Genomic DNA, 20,028 nt, shown 5'->3' with positions numbered 1-20,028 from the left:
ATCCCTAAAGGGAAATAATTCAGCAATAGCCACCTGGACAATTCTCCCCAGCCCAGACATCTCAGAGCACAAGAAGCAGGGTAGGCCTTGCAGCTGTGAGGAGTTCCAACCTCGGGCAGCCACCCTGCTCCACGCAGCGCTGGCCCCAGTAGCAGAGATCAGGAGCAGATCCAAAATCCATAGGTGCTTCCCTTGAGCGTCCAGCCTATTCCCTGTAGCACCCTTAGGAGTCAGGAGGACGGGACACAGGTCAGCCCTGTGGTTGTGTAAACATCTCATCTGGAGGACACCGAGGTTACCAGTCCTTCCCCTCCTCCCAGTACAACTCCTCTCCCACAACGATAGGGAAGGGGTAGAAAAACGTAGAGCTGCAGGCCCCAAGAGGGGAAGAGAGGGCAGTTGTTTGCTGTATATAGGCACCGTTTCTACCTGCTCCTACCAGCAGACTTGTGCTGCCGGTGGCTCTCCCCATGGCTTGTCCTCTCCATGGCTTGCCCCCCCCTTGCTGGTGGTTAACCACTGGTGAGGATGGGAGAAGGGGACCAGCCAGCCCCGTGGACGCACCAGGAGGGACTGGGCACACATCCCTTGCTCTGTGGCTGCGAGTGAAAGCAATACTGTAAATAGGAGGGGTATTTTTTGGAGGGAAGCCCCTTGGGCTTCTTTTTCTGTGGGCTTAGCCTAATATTTAGGCTTGGGAGGGGGTTACTTTATTGAGAGAGGTTCATTATGACTGTAGCTGTGGGGGGAACTGCCTCCAGTCCGTCTCTTCTGCCGGGGGAGAGGAGAGAACAAATGACGAGGTGGAGGAGGAGAAAAACTAGTTGTACTCACCCAGACTCATCTGTGTCATCCTTCATGCTTTCATTTTGGGTGTGTGGAGGGAACCAAGAGGAGGAGGAGGGTTTAAATAACCAGCCCTCAGCTCAAAAATGTGTTGTACTTTTTGGGAGGAACTGCCCATCACCTGTCCCCCCTCCTCGGGGTGAGGAGGTGAGGGACCAGGCACATGAGGAGAGGTACGGACCATACGTGGGGGGTCTACCTGGGGCTCTGTTTTGGCATGTAGCACAGAAGCATCTTACATGCCCCTTCTCCCCTCAGAGTTACATAGATGGCTGAACACCATTTGGGGCTGACTAATGAGCAAGCTTTTCTTTATCCTTATCTTGCTTCCCTCATGTAACCAGCTGATGGGCTCTGGTGGGCTTGAGGTAGGAATGAGCCTCCCCCTCAGAGCCAGCACTTCAGTGAGAGGTGAGCCAGGTGGCTTCGTCCTGGGTTACTGCCCATCTCTCTGTCCCTTTCCTCCCTGCTTTGTGTCATAGGAAAGGCATTGGTGTGGCAGGGGACACTATAAACTAGATGATACTTGGGCAACTTCTTGCTTTTGTTCATGGGAGAAGGCATACTGTCCTTGGGTTGACTTGCTTTTAGCCTTTGCAGTGGTAGGTTGGTGGTGACAGACCTGGGGGTGGGACTCTCCTTGTTTGCATGTAGCTCTTTAAAATGCAATTTCCAGTGGCATTTGGCTGGTTCTGCAGCTGATGAGAGATACAGACCTACCCAAAGGGTTGGTTATCTTATCTTAGGCACTTCTGATAAGGTGCTGCCTATTTCTGGTGATCGTAGGCAAGACCTGAGCAGCTGGCTGGAACATGTCCCTTTTAGATCCTAAACGTGGGTGAGATCAGCCCCACTCTAGGGATTAGGAGATCAGAGGGAAGGCTGTATGAGCAAAACGATAAGGCAGCTTTCTTCCCCCTCTGCCATTTGTCCGGATTACAGAGGATTACACATCCCCTGTTGGGAGCAACAGCCCCTTGATGTCTTCTTATCTTAGGAAGCCCCCAAGTAAGGGACCATTTTGTAGAAGTAGGGGCTGTGAGGGGCAAAGGGATGATGAAACTGCCTCAGTTCTACCTGTAGCTTCAGTCTCCTGACGTGTCCCCATCCCCGGCTCACCCATGTCCCCACCACACTGTTCATCACCTCATCACACACCCTTCCCCTCCACGTTATTCCTGGCAGTTCCCTCGGGAGGAGGCGTCTTTGTCCCTGCACCCTCACAAGCACTTGGGAGGACCCAGGAAGGCAGCGTTGCGGGGTGGTTCCCACTGGAGTCTTGGCTCTGGTCCCCAGAGCAGGTACAAGGCAAGGAGCCCAGCGAGGCCACCTCATGCAGCAAGTCCAAACCATGCATCCAGACAACTCCCTGCTGCCTGCGTGGCATCTGTAACACCACCTGGGCTGCCCTGCCCCTTCCCCTGCCACATTACTGCCTGTGTATAGTATATATATTATATATATATATTTAAAAAGATGTATAATATAAAGCTATACATATATACGTATATATGATGACTCATGGATGGCCTGCCGCATACAGGATCCCCTGAGTGGTCTTGTCTAAGCCCGAGTGTCCCTTCACCCCTCCTCCCCCTCTGCCCCTTGCCCCTGTCCGTTCCGAAATCCAACTACAGCGAACCCCGCCACCTCGGCACCTGTGTTTACAATGTCCTATATATTTGTGGTTAACAAAGTGAAGGTGGTAACTACTGGTGTCTCAATAAAGTTATGACGTTCAAAATAACCAAACTATATGAAAAAAATGGTCTGGATTTTCTTCTTTGTGGAGGGATGGCTTTTTAAGCTGGGTTTGCTATGAGGGCATGGCTGCTGTGCTCCTGCACGGCCGGCAAGTTTAGTGACAATCAGTGGCTTGAATGGAGGAAAGAGACCTGAAGAACTGCCCTTATTGAGATATTTCAGGGGGAGCTAATGGTTGCGTGTTTTGCTTGGCCCAAGTTTCAAATCACACACACAGAGTCAAGTGTCTCTTACCTAATCAGTAGGAAAACATGAGCTTAACGTGCCATATTAGAAGTGGACTCTCATTGTGAAAGGGATATGGCTATAGGAGGTGTGGATGGGGGACGTACAGGAATATAGGTTACAAACCTATATGAAAATAAAGATCAGTATTTCCACGCCTGGGGAAGCAGATCTGTTTATTCCTTTGATGTGTCTTTACCTCTATTCATCTATGTGTGACCATTGCTCGGGTGTCTAGCATAGTACACATTTTCAAAACATGATCAAATATTGGGAAACGAGCTCTCAGGGCACTGCTGACAGTGGGTGTCAGTAACTGATAGCCCACCGTTAAACAGGATCTCATTTCAACTGGCTCTGCAATAAAAATAAAATTCAAAATCCCATCCCCTGCTGATGCTTAGGTAAAGCTTCCTTCTCATCACCTTTTAATGAGCCCGTCACCAGAGTACCCGAGTATCACATTTCCCAACCCTTGTGCAGTTTGAGGATGGTAAGCGGAGGCATATGATGGCGAGCGGGCTGCATCCAGTTCTCCAAACTGTCTCCCCTCTGGGGGACACAACTGAGCACACAGACGCTGTAGCTTCATGTCAGTTTATATGCAAAAGTGTTGACATACCCATCTGTTTCTTGATTAATCTTTGTTTGGACAAAGACCCTTCCTACAGTCCCAGCTTTTGGGGTGGAAGTGTTGTGGAGATACCATGCTCACAGAAAGGCAAATGTCTGTATTGGTGACAGATAAAGTTAAAAACTGGTGAGACAAAACATTGCCAAAAGCAAGCACTTAAGATGAATAAGACTCCAACATTACCAGTTTGTTTCTTCTAATCATTTGAAATCTCTTTAATTTTGCTTTCTGGTATTTCAAGCTCTTATGAGTCATGTTTTGAAGCTTCTCCCTGCAGCCATGTCATCTAGAAACATAATTCCATTATGAAGTTTTTTTAAAAAAAAGTTCACATAATCCCAGGACTTGAGGAGATGAGACTTTCTTTAGTGTATCATAGAATTCAATAAAATCATATGCTTTGGCACAGCTGAAACCACCCCATTTCCCTTCCTCAAAAGCCCAACTGGCCTAAAGCTCTGTATAAACTGTTTTGCAGCGATATTTGGCTCTTTCTTGGGGGGATCAGCACTCCGTCACCATTCCCCCTTGCCCTGGCAGCAGCTCTCCACGTTGGCTCTCCAACTCTCTGGAGGGTGCTGGGGGAAGGAAGCTGCTGTCTCTCTGTCTCCACCTCTCTTTCTTTCCTTAATGCTTATTCTCTCTACTGCTCCATCTCTATTTCTTTGCCTTTCCAGCCTGCCTGGAAACAGTTGCCTGTAGAGGAGCGAGGAGCATGAGGGCATCTGCGTCTGTGGGAAGCATCAGGCTGAAGTTGGTAGCAGTAGCTGGGGAGAGCTCAGGGTGGAGCTGCGTGAGGGCTTGCAATGGCACCCCCTCCACCATCCCTTTCTGCAACCGTCTGCCGTAGGAGCGGAGCAAGTGCAGCAAGCTGGCTCTGTCAGAGAGACCCTTCTTTTTTTCCATATCGCTTCATGCAAGCCTTGCTAAAAATAATGACTTTCCTTTCCAGCCCCAGCCTCCATTATCATCAAAACAAGGCACAAAAAAAATCTCCCTAAACATGTCTCACTTGTGATCAGTGGAGAGAAACTAAAGGTTGTGATGGCTTCTGCCAGCGATCCTGTAATTGCTTCCCGTTGTGTGTGGTTTCCGAGCACCTACAGGAGCACTGCGCTGGGGCTGCCCTGTGCTCCCTGCTCCCCACGGCACGTTGTTCAATCATGTTGTTCATCTTTCACCCAGCAGCCCAGCAGAGCGATCATGCTTCTTCCCTTTCTACAGAGAAAACATTAGTAAGAACGGGAAGGCAGCAGTACAGCTTGGCACCTGAAATACCGTGTGTATAATCCCTAGCACGGGGAGAGAGAAGCAATGAGAAACAATAAATATACAAAGAGAGAGAAGGGGAGAGAGAGAGGGAGGAATGAGAAATATGGGAGTTTAACATGAGAGAGGGAGCTGTGGATCTGGTAGCCACTGAATCATATGATTCATTTATTGGTGCATGGATGATGAGGTTCAGTGACCGATATCCTGCATTCTTGAGGAGATTTTGGCTGTATGAGAATACAGTGTGGTAATTTCTGAGAGGATTTGCTGAAGCATAACTAAAGCAAAGGAAAAAATAAGCTTGATCAATACAGCCAACAAAAACTGTTGGTGCAGTATTTCATCTTGCAAGTGCTGCATAAAGCTATTGGTCTCTGTGAGCAGGTATTCATGAAGCAGCACACAAGCTTTGGTAGCACTTTCCTTTGGAGGGCTGCAAAATGCTGGATAAATATTTGTTTAGCACCGCAAGCAGCCTCGTTTGGTAAATCTTACTATTACCTTTTTGCAGACCAAGTAGTTAACTGCCTCGCTCAAGGTTAGGGCAGAGGCTCGGTGACAGAACCACAGCAATATCCAGACAGAATCTGGCACAAGTATTTTCACCAAGAAAAAAATGTTTTGCACCAGGTCTGTGTTCCAGCCCAAACGGGCAGGAAAAAAATAAACCAGAATGACAATGATTAGTGACTATGTGCTGAAGCTAGACATTTAAATTATGAACAGGGCACATTTTAAACTGCAAGAGGTGACTAGTCATTGTACAAACAAGGAAGTGGCAGCTTTTCTATCTCGTATCTTTAGGAAAGTAGTTTTATTCTCTCATCGAGAGCACGTTCTGCCCTATTGCACCCACACAGACTCGCTCGTTAGTCTCAGAAGGACTCACTTATGGATATAAGTGAGTATGGACAGAAATTACTCCCGAATTCTCAGTCCCGCAATGCGATACACACTGGCAGTCTCTGAGCACACCCAAAGCCTTGCTGATTTCAGTGGCGCTCTGAGCAAGGACAGGGTCTGCCTGTGCTCATCAAGGTGCATGACTGCAACCTTGAATGTCATTAAATAGGCATAAGCTTCTGCTGCAATGCTGAAAAAGTGACATCGTGTTTTAAAGCAGAGAAACTCGCCTGTTGCTTTTTAATGACATGGACAATGCTGTTCTACACAGATTTCTGCAGCACTGGGAATTCGTCTTGATACTGGTGAGAAAACAAATCTTTATTAGTACTAAATCTGTCCATCCGACTGTTGTCCCTCAAGCGGGGTTCGTTACCCTGTGTGCAATAAGCCAATCTCACACACAGAGTCGAGATATTTGTTTATTTCATGTCTGCGCAGAGATGGGTGCTAGGTGGCAACTCCACAAAGCTAGCACACCTCAGTTAACACCCGGTAAGCATTTTATATACTCCGAGCAACAGTTATCAGTACTTTCACATCGACACTTAGTCATCCTTGCTTCTATTGGTTCTTGTAATGCCTCGTCTTCACTTAAAGTCACAGTGTCCTCTCTTTTTACTGCGCATATTCTGTGGGGAAGGGGCTTTGTTCGGTAGGGGGCTTTCCTGCCCAGGGGTGGGTTTTTTACTATGCTAATTAGATAAGGTCAGAATAGGTCAGACTACTCTAGAGGAATTTGCTGGGCTTTCCTAAACAATAGGTTAATTGGTAGCTCTTCTCCAGTTTCAAGGATGTACCTCCTCATTTATCTCACCAGAGCCTTCCTGGGATTCATCACCCTTGGTGCATCTAATCCCTAAAATAAACAATGTCAATGTAACCTAAACGCTAACTCAAACATATGGATTTGATTAGACTACACTACTTTTGATTTTAATGTAGACTCGAGACCCATTCCTATAATTACTTGTACCCACTCACAGCTTTACCCACAGGAATACTCCAAATGACATCGGTGAGACCAAGCTTATACATAAAGCTAAACATGTGGAAACTTGTTAGTAGACTGAGGTTCTAAATTTAGCATTTTCTTCTATCTTTGGCCAATATAACTTTTAAAAACGTAGTTCTGCCTGTGTACCTAAGTCTGCTTGAATGGCTGAGTATTTGTGAGCCTTGCCTGAAGGGGAAGGATCTGAAATCTTTGTATATTTGGATAAAAGAGATGTAACAGAACAATTGACAAAGGATTTACAGGAAAGGGAGCTGGAATCCTCCAGCAGGATCCCCTGCAGTAAAAACCATCGTTCCATAGAATAAGGTTAATTAACTGGCAATTATTTCTGAAGTGCATCTGAATCTAATATATTTGTTACAAAGATGTCATTAAAAGAGCATCAAGCCACTGCTGGAAGTCAAGACTTTAACACTCCCACCCTCACCACAATTGCACTGCTACACGACTGAAACTGCGCATCTCTCTTGTTGGGAGCCCCTTCAGCCTCAAGTCACACAGGGAAACATGCTCTTCCCCAAGCCCCCCGCTGCCGCAGCCTGTCTGCCAGCCATCACTCGCTCCAAGATATGCCACTCACACACCTGGAGGGCTCTTCCGCTGACTTATAACATAAGAAAGCAGTGGGAACGATTCTTGTGTCTTTCCTCCTGCTCCAGCTGAGCTGCTTCAGTGGAAACTGTCCCTCCTGAAACAGTCTACCTCAACCTAGAATAATTCTTAAAGAACAGCAAAATCAGTTATCTCTGGTTTTGTCTGTATTGTTCAGGCAGGCACACAAGCAATTTTGCTCTTGTGCCTGACTCCAGATGACCACAGACTGCTCTAAACTGTGGTGGGTATTGAGAACCACCTGTCAGCTGTTCTAGATACCTTCCCATCGCTGGCCTGAGGGCATGGTCCCACTACATCCTTGTTATAGCCTGCAAAAGGAGAGTGGAAAAGGGCTGCGGATCGCCTAGGTGGGAGACGGGCTCCAAGCTGAGATGAAGAGGCCTCTTCTGGTGTCTACAGAGCAGCAGTGCAGCTGACAGCTGCTATCTTGGGCTTTCCCAGGCTTGGTCTTCCCTAGAGGTTGCACAGAACAGGTCGTGGTGCTAAAAAAAAAACATTTCAACACCAGATTCCCTCAGGGCTCTTTGGCGTCCAAGGTAACCTCATTTCACAGGATCCTCATGCCCCTGCCCCTCTTCCCTCCCCCGCCACACACGCTTGCAGTAGTGGCCGAAAAGTGCTTCTTTCTCTCACAACTGAAGGCCTCAAGGTAAGAAACGGAGATGTCTCTATTTCCCCTAGACAAGAGGAAGGGGTAACAACAGGGAAATTTTAAACTATGTATCACTTCCATGGGATTTCTCTCCTCATCGAGGTGTGCTGACCACGCTTTCTCTCTCCACCAGCCACACAGCCAAGCGCTGGGGCACCACCGCGGGCTCCCCTATACCATAGAGCCTGCAAGGGGGTGCGCGCGCTTCTCCAAGGTATTGATGTAGTAGGTACAGTATCTACTATTCCATACTGTTTGCTTCTGTAATTCTACTGTTCGCTTCTGTAATTCTAAACAATGAAGACTTGTTGCTTAGAAGTTAGGTAACTAGCAGGCGTTGTGTTTGCAGGTGTGTAGAATTGTAACTAGTCTAAATTGTGTATCCTGGAAGCATTGTTAGACTCTAGTGAAGAATAACCTTGGAAACTATAAACAAACGTGGTCCAAGCATGGCTCAGGGACAAATTGCGATCCTATAAGGTAAAGAAGAAGTAAGTTCACGAAGAGTTCACTACCCTGCTGACCACCAGAGACCACTCGAGACCCTCAAGGAGACCCTAAAGGCTTTAGTGCGCATGTGTTTAAGATGATGTAATATTATAATTAGTTCTTGGAAATGTAATGACTATGTAAAAGAGAAATTTAAAATATGTATGAGAAGCATGGATATAAACAGAAAGGTGACTAGACCAGGCGTGCTTGATTTGTGGCAAGTCAACCGAGCACCCAGGCCTGAATAAAACAGTATCTCTCCTGAGCGTGTGGAATTGGTTACTTGCACGCCGGGCACGAATCCGCTTTTTGGACAACAGTGGGATTTCTCTCCTCATCGAGGTGCGCTGACCACGCTCTCTCCACCAGCCACACACCCAAGCGCTGGGGCACCACCGCGGGCTCCTCTATACCATAGGGCCTGCAGGGGGGTGCGCGCTTCTCCAAGGTATCATTTAGGGAGCCCCAGAGGACTCCACAGCATCGCTCAGGCCACGTTTTCAAGCGCCCTCCAAGCGCAGACGCCATGGCGGCGCCGGGGCTGCCACACCGCGCCGCGGGAACCGCGGATGCCTCAGCCCGGCCCGCGCGACACCGCCTCAGCGTGGGGGGCGGAGCCTGGGGAGGGGGGCGCGGTGCATGCGCGCGCATGCGCCTGGGCTCGAGCGCAACCCGCCGCTCCCGCCCATTGGGTGGGGAGAGGTGAGGTAGGGGCGTGGCCATCCCGCGCAGGTGGGCGGAGCCGGTCGCTGCCGCGGGGCGGGGGGGGGAAGGCGGGTTCCTGAGGAGCGGCCGCTCTATCCGGCGGACTCGGCTGCTCTGGGGGAGAAGCGCGGGCGGGGGGGGAGGAGGAGGAGGAGGTCGCTCCTGCTCCAAGATGGCGGCGCAGAGGAGGAGTCTGCTGCAGAGTGTGAGTGGCACCTTCCCCCCCTCCGTGCACACGCACCCCCCCAGGTGGGTGCGAGGGGGGACCCGGGCCTCCTCCTCGTCCGCCCCCCCCGCAGTGCCGTGTGGGAAGGGGGAGGCCCGGCGAGGGCGGGGAGCGTCCCCCCTCGGTGGGGAGGTGGGTTGCTGCCCCCCGCTCCCTCTGCTGCCTGAGGGCAGGGGATCCCAGCTTGGGGGGTGGTCCTGCGTGCTCATCGATCTGCACCCTGGGCTGGCCTGCCGCTCCGCAGCGCTGTGGGACTGGTGGGGGGCGGCAGGTGGCTGGGGGGGCCGTGCCTGTGCTGCCGGCTTGGAGGGCTCCGCTGCGTGAGGGGGCAGCTGGCGTTTGCAGGCTGTGTGTGTGTACAGGCAGCGTGCGCCAGGGAGATGGCGGCCCCAGGGATGCCTCTCTCATTGCTGGCAGCAGCAGGGCCCCAGTCCCTTGTCCTGGGCGTGTGTACTCCAGGGGGGAACCAGAGCCTTCCCTGTACTCCCGTGCCACGGATGCGCGAGGGTCTGATTCACCAAATGAATAGCTAGTGCTGTGCTGTATCGAGTGTAAAACTCGGGTGCAAATTTCACTTCTGGTTTCTTGTTAGCAAGAGCTGGAGGTGCAGCCAGAGCTCAGCTTCAGAGGGAAAGGAAGTGGTAAGTGATCCAGTTCTGCAGCAGGGAATATGAAGTTATTGGCTGGGGTGGTGTGCTACCCTTTTAGCAAAGGGAGAAGGGTTGAGACGAGGGTGGAGATGGACTTGTAACCCGTACTGGACCAGGATCCTCACTTCAGGCTGCTTGGGGTTTACATGGTCTCTTTCTGTCTCCCAGGAGCAGCAGCCCAGTTGGACAGACGACTTACCATCATGCCATCTCTCTGGGGTGGGCTCAGCTCCAAACCGTTCCTACAGTGCAGATGGCAAAGGGACAGAAGGTCACCCCTTGGAAGATAACTGGTTAAAATTCAGGTAAGTGGGTTGCACAGACTCCTGCAGACACAAGAGCAGATAAAAGTGGTATTTAGTTTGTGATACAGGACTTGGAAGAAGAGGGTGGGGCGCGAGCATGCAGGAGATATCTGGAGGAACTTGTTACGTATGTCTGTGTCTCTTTGCTTCTGCCCTCTTTGATAGGAGTGAGAACAACTGCTACCTCTATGGTGTCTTCAATGGCTATGATGGCAATCGGGTCACCAACTTCGTGGGTCAGAGGCTTTCTGCAGAATTGCTGCTGGGCCAGCTACACGCAGATCACAGCGATGCTGATGTGCGTCGAGTTCTGCTGCAGGTAAAGAAGCTTTGGCTGGGAATGGCTCCTGCTTCTCACACTACCCACCTCCTCTTTTTGCCACCAGGGGAGCAGCATCTTGTTTCTGTGGGGGTTGGAAACATCTGCCAATGGTTGCGATTGCACTCATCCTGAGCAGCTGTAGAGCTTTGTTTCACCTCCGCCTCATACCCATCTGTCCCCCTGGCTCTGTCAGCACACTGCTGAGAGCCCTCCAGGAAGCTGCAGCTGGCCTTCACTGGACATGTAGGAACAAGTCAGCCTGTGAAGGAGATGACAATGAGTGAAAGGGGGAAGTTAATATGTGGGGAGATGGATTTGTGAGTGGGCTTTCTTGAGTGATAGACAAGCTCTTACAATCAACCCACAAAATCAGATAGGTCTCTGACATTGCTTTGAATGTAACTTTTATGTTTTTGTCTCCCGTTTTGAGTAATTGCAGATTGTTTTTACAAGCTGTTAACTAGTTGCGCTAAAATAATTGTGTTTCAGTGCGACGCAGTGATCCTTGAATGTCTGTATGTACAGTGACCAATCACTACAAGCCAGTCTTAGGGAGGTGGGGACGGGTAGCCTCAAAGTCTGTAGGTATTGGATAAGATCTTAGTTTCTCTTTATGGCCTTTTTTTAGGCTTTTGATGTGGTAGAAAGAAGTTTCCTGGAGTCCATCGATGATGCCTTGGCAGAGAAGGCCAGCCTGCAGTCCCAGCTACCAGAGGTAATGTAGCCTTAAGAACAGAGATTGCTGGATGAGTCTTGGGCACATTAGTCAGTCTGGTCCAAGGGAGACTGTAATTGAAAATTATTTCTCTGTGGTTCTCTTCTGGGAGCTTGTGTGAAGTAAAGCAAGCGTCTTGATCCATTTCCCAGAGTTCCCACTGTTCATACTGGCACTAATTAGACCCGTCATTGGTTATCTTAGTAAGGAACTGAGCATACCATGGAGAGGAGTTCAGCCTGTACATGTGGCTCTTCCAGGACAAAGCCATATGACACAGATGAGAGGCAAACCCTCAAATTTGCATGACATCTGGGCAGATGCGGATTCTGTTCTTCAGGTGAACTGGACTGTCATCTCCAGAATCTTATCAGAGCCGTGTCATTTGTTAGGATTGAACAAATAATTGTATGTCTTGCACAGTCTTGGCATGAGGCTAAGACATGCCAAGACGAGTCCCCTCCCTACAGAATTTTGATTCCAGCTGTGGTTTCTGTGTTGTGGACTGTATGTTTAAGCTTCCCCCTCACTTTGGGTTCCAGGGTGTCCCTCACCACCAGCTGCCGCCTCAGTACCAGAAGATTGTGGAGAGATTGAAGGCTGTAGAGCAGGAGATCTCTGGAGGAGCCATGGCTATTGTGGCTGTTGTTCTCAACAACAAGCTCTATATCGCCAATGTGGGTGAGTTGTTTTTTGCCAGCATCTCAGTCTTGGCGTTTCTGAGGATGGCTGTGGTTCTAGGAAGTGAAAGAAATTTGAATGTGAGGGACAGTTTTCTTGGTCTGTGGCCAAGGAGCAATATGCTTATTACTTATAGGAGCGCTTGAAATCAGCCTGGCTCTTTATCTCTGCAGATGTTGGCTGATGCAACGTGTATGACCAAAGAACAGAGGGAGAATGGGTTGAGAGGCAGTAGTGCAGATTCACTGAGAAGTGGAGAGCTTTCTTGTGAGGTACCAGCTCAGGCCTGAAGAGCTGCCTAGCAGGCCTACTGTGCTGCTAGCAAGGCTACTTTTTGGACATCATGATGAGACAGTACATGAGCCTTTCTCTTCTTTTCTGCCTTTATTCCCCTCTCCTGTTCTTTTTCCATTTGGATATGTTCTCCCTCTTAATGGCAGAGCTATCTGGTGCCTCATCTCGCTGCTCCCACTGCAGGTACCAATCGGGCACTGTTATGCAAGTCCACGGTGGATGGGCTGCAGGTGACTCAGCTCAACGTGGACCATACGACAGAGAATGAGGATGAACTTTTTCGCTTCTCCCAGCTGGGTGAGTGTTGGGTTTCATGTTCTTATCTGAGAACATCGTATGCCTCCATTTATCTGGGGCACCAGGAATGACTCAAGCCACTGGAAACTATAAATGACCACAAAAAGAAGCTTACTGTGGTTTCAAATGACAAGTTCAGTGCCTTCTTTTCCTGCATATCTAGCCATTGTGAGGCTACAGAGCGAGTAAGTTGAGCTCACTGAACCAGCAGAAAACTGTCCATTTTTTTGAAGTTTTGAGAGTTAGTTTTGTGTCCGACTGCCAAACTGACATTGATTTGCCCTCCAGCTGTGTGATTGCTGGAGTCGATAGGAAGGCAGGAACGGAAGCACGTAGCCAGAGGGTAGAAGCGGGATGGACAGTACATGACTACTCCTTTGGAGGCAAACCACAGTTATGCTGGGTTAAGTTCTGTGTGATGCTGCACCCTCGGAATGGTGCGTTTCAATATGCCTTTGTACAAGCTGCTGCAAAAAAAGCAGCTATGCTTCAGACAGAGCCAGGCCAAGCACTGGCATTTACTGCTCTCGCATCAGTAACTACTGAACTCTAATGCTGACATTTTGCTTTAGGCAATTTCCCTTTTTGTTCACAGTGTTTGACATGTTTTCTTCCTTTGTCTAGAACTAGCCCAGACCACTTGTGTGATTGCTAGTACTGAATTCTTCTTATTGAGATACTTACGTTCTGTACCTTTGTTTAGGTAGTTCTAACTCTGCATTCTTCATTAGGTTCGCCTGGTAGATACATTCTTATCTGGTGAGGCTGTTGATCTGGTGGTAATTTTCTGCGGCCAGGTCTTGGTTTTTTTCCTTTCCTCTTTTACTTATACTCCTGCAGTAGGGATATGTGCTATGAAACAGAAAACTGAATACAAGAATCCAGGGAAAGAGACCCTTTGACTGCCTTTCTACTGCCAAAAATGCAGAATTTAGCTGCAGTCCGTAGCAGAACAGGGATCTGCTAGAAATACCAACCTTAACGTGGCGCAGCAGTGGCTCTCCTGCTGGCAATCCCAGCAGAGGGAGAGCCCATGGAACAAGCTAGTGTGCACAGGCTGTTTTGGGGGCCCAAAGGAGGTTGTTGTAGGGCTAGGTTGAAGCATAGTGATAAGAGGTAATGGGGATAGCGTTTGTTGTGATGGTGCCTGTGTCGCACCTCTCCTGGGGGAAGGAAGGGAGAGATCTTATGCCTTCGTGGCTCTTCACTCAGCGCATTGCAGCTTGTTCAGTGCTCCAGGAGAGTTGCTGTGATTTAGACACCACCTCTCCGGCCTGCTGCGAGCCTCCCTGTGTTTGTGTCTGTCGATAGCATGTATCCCCCTGCCAGGAGCTGGCAACCGAGCCAGGCCATGTTGGTGAGTCAGCTTTGGTCTGCAGCAGATGGCAGAGTTGTGTCTTACTGCTGGGGTAGGTGTGGAGCCATCTGTGCAGTGAGGCTTGGTTTGACTCAGAGGGAGAGTTTCAGTTGGACCCCTGCCTTCACCTTGTACTGAGGACAGTCATCCCTAGATAAAATCTCAAAATAACATCTTCTGCCTGTTAGCTCTAGGTATAACCAGGAAAGGGGAATTGCCAGAACAGACCAGGTAAGTGGCTCATCTGCTCTGAGTCCTGCCTCAAATAGTAGCCGCACCCAGATGGTCCCTGTTAGAACCTTCTTCGAGATGGGATTCCTTCCTAGCCCCTGCCAGAGGTATAGCCCCTTAAATTTATTTAAATAAATACTTCTTTTGTCATTGTCCTTATTTTAGGAGTAGCCCACATCAGTTTGAGCACTTGAGCAAATTCAGTGCCTCTTGTAGATAGTTCTCCTTTTCTCCCTCTGCAATCTAGCGCATTAGTGAAATTGTCATGTGGAGTTTAGGAGCCGGGATCAATAACAGGCGGAAGAAAAAGCAGAATCCTTCACGTATGTTTTTCTCCTTCCTGCCTTCTCCTCCCATCGCACAGTCCAGAGCTGACAGGCGCAGATGTTCCCCTACCTTTTCAGCGAATGCCTGTGCGCCCAGGCCAGCTGCAGCTGCTTTGGACCAAGATGTGGGCTTTGTCTCTGGGCCAGCCGTTGCATTCAGAGTGCGCATGTCGGGCTGTGTGCATCTCTCTCCTTCTCTCTCCTTCCCAGATTACAACTAATGAAAAGGTGGCCCTTGGAACAGAGCAAACAGCTCCTCCTTTTCTTTCTGTTGGGCTCCTGATGATTCTTTGGCATCTCATTTTCTCTTAAAATTCTCTTTGGCTGTGGATATTTCTTTTCTCATTCCTGACAGTGTAAGCAAAGGAAGTCCTGCAAGTTTCTCAAAGTCAGTCAAACTTTTCTGTTTTTCAATCTGGCAGGCTTGGATGCAGGGAAAATAAAACAAGTGGGAACTATTCGAGGGCAGGAAAGCACTCGGCGCATTGGAGATTACAAAGTCAAATATGGCTATACTGATATTGAACTGCTCAGGTAAGAAAAACTCAACTTTGTGGTTTCAAGCCCTCCTTTTCTTCATGACCCCTCCATTCTCACCTACTATGTCACCATTAAATAACACTGTCTCTTTCCAGTGCTGCTAAATCTAAGCCCATCATAGCAGAGCCTGAAATCCACGGAGGGCACTCGCTGGATGGGGTGACTGGCTTCTTGGTGCTCATGTCTGAAGGGCTCTACAAAGCGCTGGAGGCAGCTCATGGGCCTGGGCAGGCCAACCAGGTGAGCCTGCTCACGCAGGAAACGTCCCCTTGGCTATTGACTCATTCTGGCAGTGTCAGCTGCTCTCATACAGACTTTCCGCATCTCTCCTGTGAGTGCTGGCCAGGTTGAATGCCTGTGCCACCCCGTTCCAGTCTGTAATAATATGGGAGCTGCTTTGCCAAGCCAATTCTTCTAGGCAGCTGCCTGTCCCTTAGGAGTAGCCCGTTAAAGGGAATGGGATGATTCAAGGCACAAGGGCACACATCAGCAGGTGAGACTGGCAAGCGACAGTTGGATGAATTGCTGTAAAAAGTCTTAGATCAGATGGCAGGAAGAGGTTTCCTCCAAAATCTCCTAAACATCCTTCCTCTTTTTTTTTTTTTTTTTTTTCCTTCCCTTTTCTGCTCAGGAAATTGCAGCCATGATAGCCACAGAGTTTGCCAAGCAGACATCGCTGGATGCTGTGGCACAAGCAGTAGTGGACCGGGTTAAGCGGATCCACTGCGACACTTTTGCCAGTGGTGGGGAACGGTCCAAGTTCTGTCCCCGGCATGAAGACATGACGCTGCTTGTGAGGAATTTTGGGTACCCCCTGGGTGAGATGAGCCAGCCCACGCTGACACCAACGCAAGGTATGTTGGGGAGAGAATGAAACAAAATGGAGGCTGGAAGATAAAATCTCTTGATCAATCCAGCAGTGATCTAACATCAGGAGAGGAGATACTCGGTGTAGAAAGAATTTTCTTATTAAAGGGATTATTGGCTTCTGAGCTGTAGAGTCTGTGACAATTTGACAGAATACATTACAGCATCTAAGAAAGGCAGTTCAATATAAATTCTTGGGTTCTTTGGCCTTTCTTTGCTGCTGTGCACCCCCAGTTACTCATGTCTCAACTGCATTTTATAACTCGTGTTTTCTTCCTTCCCAGGAGGCCGTGTCTACCCAGTCTCTGTGCCGTATTCCAGCTCCCAAAGCACAAGCAAGACGAGTGTCACACTGTCTCTTGTCATGCCTTCCCAAGGCCAGATGGTCAATGGTGCCCACAGCAGCTCAACTCTGGATGAAGCCACCCCCACCCTCACTAAGTAAAAGTCCTGCTCTCTTGCTACCCTGTTTTTCCCTGCACCTCACACTGTGTGAATTGGTTGAAAAGCAGAGAGACACCTGTCAGTTACCTGTCAATCATTCCCTTATCTGGAGCGTGGCCCTCCTGACTGCAGTATTGACAGTTAGCTGGAAAGCGACTGTGTGAGGAGTGGGAATGTGTAAAGCGAGCAGCTCTGAAGCCAGCTCTGGGAACATGCCTTGGGAGCAGCATCTGCTGCTGTTCGCGAGGGCACTCTGGCAGCGAGCAGCCCTTCTCTCTGGATCTTGGGTGCCAAGTGTGTTGGGTGCTGTGCATGGAGGGAGTGTGGGTGCCCTTCATTTTAATAAGGAAAAGGGGCTATGGAGGTCACCTGTAAGGCTGCTGGCGAGGCTGTGCTGCACAAGTTGACTTGCTCGGAGGCAGAGGCCAGGGTAGAAAAAAAGGATAAAGGTTAGAACTGGATCCTATTTGGATCCGCTTTGCAGGATCATGCTAGTTAGTGGCTCTGGTTTAGGTTGAGCCTTTGGCACAGGGTGGTGTGTGTAGACGCTGCAAAGTGAAGAAGCTCTCTGGTTATTGTGTTCTGGTAGCTCCAGAAACAATGAGGCTGACGCACTAGAACTGCTTTGGCTGCAACGCAGGTCACGCAAGAATAGCTTTTCTTGCTGCCAGACTCTTCCCGTAAAGCTCATACTGTATGGGTATGGGGAGGCCAGCAGAGTGCGTGCCTCTTACTATTTTTTTTTTTCCTCAATTTTTTTTTTCCTGCTTCCTCTCCTCTGTTCCTCAGATGCCTGGTTGTACTTAAGGCCTTCCAGTTAAATGTGAATCAGATATCTTTGGCATTCATCATTCATCAATTCCAAGCAGTTCTCAACCTTTCTAGTGCTCTGATAGAGCAAGAGGCTGCAACTTTTTACCTGCTTGATCTGTGAAGAAGCTGGCACTTGTTCTGGTGCTTTTCTTGTCCAAAGCATCAGATGGGGAAAAATAAAGATGCTTGTGTTCTCTTTTTTTCTCTCCGTAGCCAAAGCCCAACTGTGACGCTCCAGTCGACTAATACTCACACGCAGAGTAGCAGCTCAAGTTCAGACGGGGGTCTCTTCCGCTCCCGACCCACCCACTCGCTCCAGCCAGATGAAGATGGGCGTGTGGAGCCTTACGTGGATTTTGCAGAGTTTTACCGGCTTTGGAACATGGACCATGGCGAGCAGGGAGCACTGACTGTGTCCTAACATGGAAATCTGCCTCCTCCAGACACCCTGTGCTCGGCTGCGTGAGCAAAGACTGAGGCAAGAATGAGAGCGTTCCACCAAGGGCTGTGTTCTGCCGAGAGTGAGCTCCTATCCAGGATGTGCTGAACACTGGGCTGGGAGCGCGTGCAGCGCTCTCTACAGACGTGCTGCCTGTGCCCAACCTGACCAACCTCGTTCCCTCGGAAGCCCTGTGAATAGGGGAAGGGGTCTTGAATGCAACCCTCGCTGCAGGTTTTTGCAAATAAAGATGCAGAGAGGGCTCCCTCTGGATAATGCAAGAGTAGAGGCCTGTACAAAGGCTGCGTGTGTGCGCGTGTGTAGGTGTACGCGTGTGTGCCTGCGTGTGTGTGTGCTGTCATAATGTTTCCACAACTCGATTCATAATGCTGTGATTCCAGTGTTCAACGCCATAGAAGATACCTCTATTTTGCAGAATAAATAACTTATAGCTACACTCATTGGCACCTATGTGGCTTTCTCTCTTCCTTACAATGTTGTGTGTGGGTGTGACAGCTCTTCCTGGTGAAACCCTCTATTCCTCCAGAATAGGGGGTTGCACCTTGCAGCAGGCAAGCTGCTGTTGTAAAAGTGGCCTGAGCCCTTGCAGGTGACTTAAGTGTAAGGTCTTTCTCCCATGCTTACTTATTTGCTGAGCTTTGGCACTGATTATGGCTTGGAGTTAAACTATAAATTCAGATTATTGGTTTTTGTAGGCAAAATGCACATCATTTCCCTTAATGCAGGCCATCTGGAAGGTTGTAGAGAGGGCAGGTGGAGTTTGTCACGCAGTTTTCCTGTACAGGTAATGCACAGCAGGAAGTCACATGTGGATAGAACAAAAACCGTGTCGTGATGCGGCTGCCTTGAAGATGCAGTTGTGCACCCTGGTGCCAGAGCAGAGAGGTGGCCGCGAGGAGAGGAGGGGTCCTGTTTGTCCCCTGGCTACGCGTCAGGCCAGCTGAGGCCTGGACTAGCAGGCGGAGGTGTCGGGATCACGGTGATCTTCCTCTTCAGTTCAGGCTTCTGACGGCAGGCGGCAAGCAAGCCTCTTCCCTCCCTGCTCCAGCCTTTTCCTTCAGCCTGCCTCGCTGGCTCCCTGGGGAAGGAGCCTTTCCCCAGCAAACACGGGGAGGCCTCGGGGGTGACCGCTGTGCCACAGCGCCTGGTGCCTCCGTGGGGAGTTGTGGTAAGGCACCAGGCAGAGCCAAGAGAGGCTAGAGGAGATTACAGGAGAAAAGGCAAGTGAGGGAACTGGCCTGGGTTCCTTCCTGGGTATATTTTTGCTTCCAGGTTGGTCACCTTAGGAAGGAGGAGAATGGGAAGGGATCAGGATGAAGTAGCAGAGGATGCCCCAGCCAAGGCCAGTGTGTAGCCAAGCCCTGGCACATGCAGGTTCAAGGCACTTGCGGTGTGCCAGCTTAGAAAGGACCGGAGCAGGATTTATCCCTTTGGATAAATCAAATAGCACCGAGTGCCCCGAGGCAAGATCCGAGTTCACTGAGAAACACGTGGGCAGGATCAGAGCGGTGAGAAGCGCCCGTTTGCTCAGAAGGCACCGGAGGGATCCCTCGCATGTAGGTGGGTGGCTCTCTGCCACTGCCCCCTCCAGGTCCCGCTGGCATGGCTTTGCCCTGCGGGGTTTTGTGGGAATCCTGTGGGGCGTTTGGCTGCTGGGCTGCCTGCAGAAGCTCGCGTTTCCCTGCCCTCCTGTAGTTCCCAGGAAGGCTGGGTGTGCTGAACGTGTCCGTACAGGCACCTTCTGTCGAGACCCTTCCAACCCTGCCAGGGAAGCGGCGTTCAGTGGCGTGGAGGGAAAGGCAGCGGAGTTGTGTGAGGTTTGGTGCCTTGCCCCCGAGGCAGGGGCTGGCAGTCCCTCACCTGTGTCCTCTGCCCTGCGAGGAGCAGGGAGTTCAGGTATCTGAGCCCAGCCTGGTCTTGTCGAGGACTGCTCCGAAATGTCGTTTGACCTGGGGATCCTATCCTTTCCTCCAGGTTGTTGTGTGGCTATTTAACAGGATGGTGTGATCCTGCTACAGACTAAAACGGAGTTGAAGAGGTTTTATCCTATTCGACATTCCCTAACCTGGCACGGATTTCGATAGCTGTATAAACAAGTCTTTCTTGCTTATTCCTCCATCCCATTTATCTATGGTATTTGCTAACTTACACCGAGAACAGTTCCAATGGGAAATATTCCAGCGTGTGGATGCTCCAGATAAAAGTTTGAGAATTGCCAAACGCACTTATATAAAGCAGATCACGCAAAACAAACTTATCCTTTGGCATAATTACCAGTTTATGAAGTATGAAAAAATAAAGTGGGTAGGAGCGGGTGGATGACACTAAGCTGAGTCTGTACAGCCACTGGAAAAAAGATGAGGAAAACAGGTTT

The 20,028-nt window shown here is 49.7% G+C and overlaps 1 protein-coding gene across 1 annotated transcript; it reads left to right on the top strand.

The window, feature by feature from the left end:
* Positions 1–9,189: 9,189 nt before the first annotated feature.
* On the top strand, positions 9,190–18,090 carry TAB1 (TGF-beta activated kinase 1 (MAP3K7) binding protein 1). The gene is made up of 11 exons (XM_075155036.1): positions 9,190–9,331; positions 10,171–10,307; positions 10,473–10,626; positions 11,258–11,344; positions 11,887–12,025; positions 12,503–12,616; positions 14,953–15,064; positions 15,166–15,310; positions 15,702–15,924; positions 16,222–16,378; positions 17,408–18,090. The coding sequence occupies exons 1-11, from the start codon at positions 9,299–9,301 to the stop codon at positions 17,613–17,615; spliced, it is 1,509 nt and encodes a 502-aa protein (XP_075011137.1). The 5' UTR covers positions 9,190–9,298; the 3' UTR covers positions 17,616–18,090.
* Positions 18,091–20,028: the final 1,938 nt, after the last annotated feature.

The sequence above is a fragment of the Calonectris borealis genome, chromosome 1 (genome assembly GCF_964195595.1).
Source record: "Calonectris borealis chromosome 1, bCalBor7.hap1.2, whole genome shotgun sequence".
NCBI lineage: Eukaryota > Metazoa > Chordata > Aves > Procellariiformes > Procellariidae > Calonectris > Calonectris borealis.
The sequence above is the reverse complement of the archived record's forward strand: the minus strand, read 5'-3'. Positions and strand labels throughout refer to the sequence as shown.

Excerpts from the sequence above, each read along its gene's own strand:
- TAB1 (XM_075155036.1), top strand. The coding sequence starts at position 9,299 with ATGGCGGCGCAGAGGAGGAGTCTGCTGCAGAGT. Across the intron at positions 10,308-10,472 it reads GATAACTGGTTAAAATTCAG|GAGTGAGAACAACTGCTACC; the intron begins GTAAGTGGGTTG and ends CCTCTTTGATAG. Across the intron at positions 12,617-14,952 it reads TTTTCGCTTCTCCCAGCTGG|GCTTGGATGCAGGGAAAATA; the intron begins GTGAGTGTTGGG and ends TCAATCTGGCAG.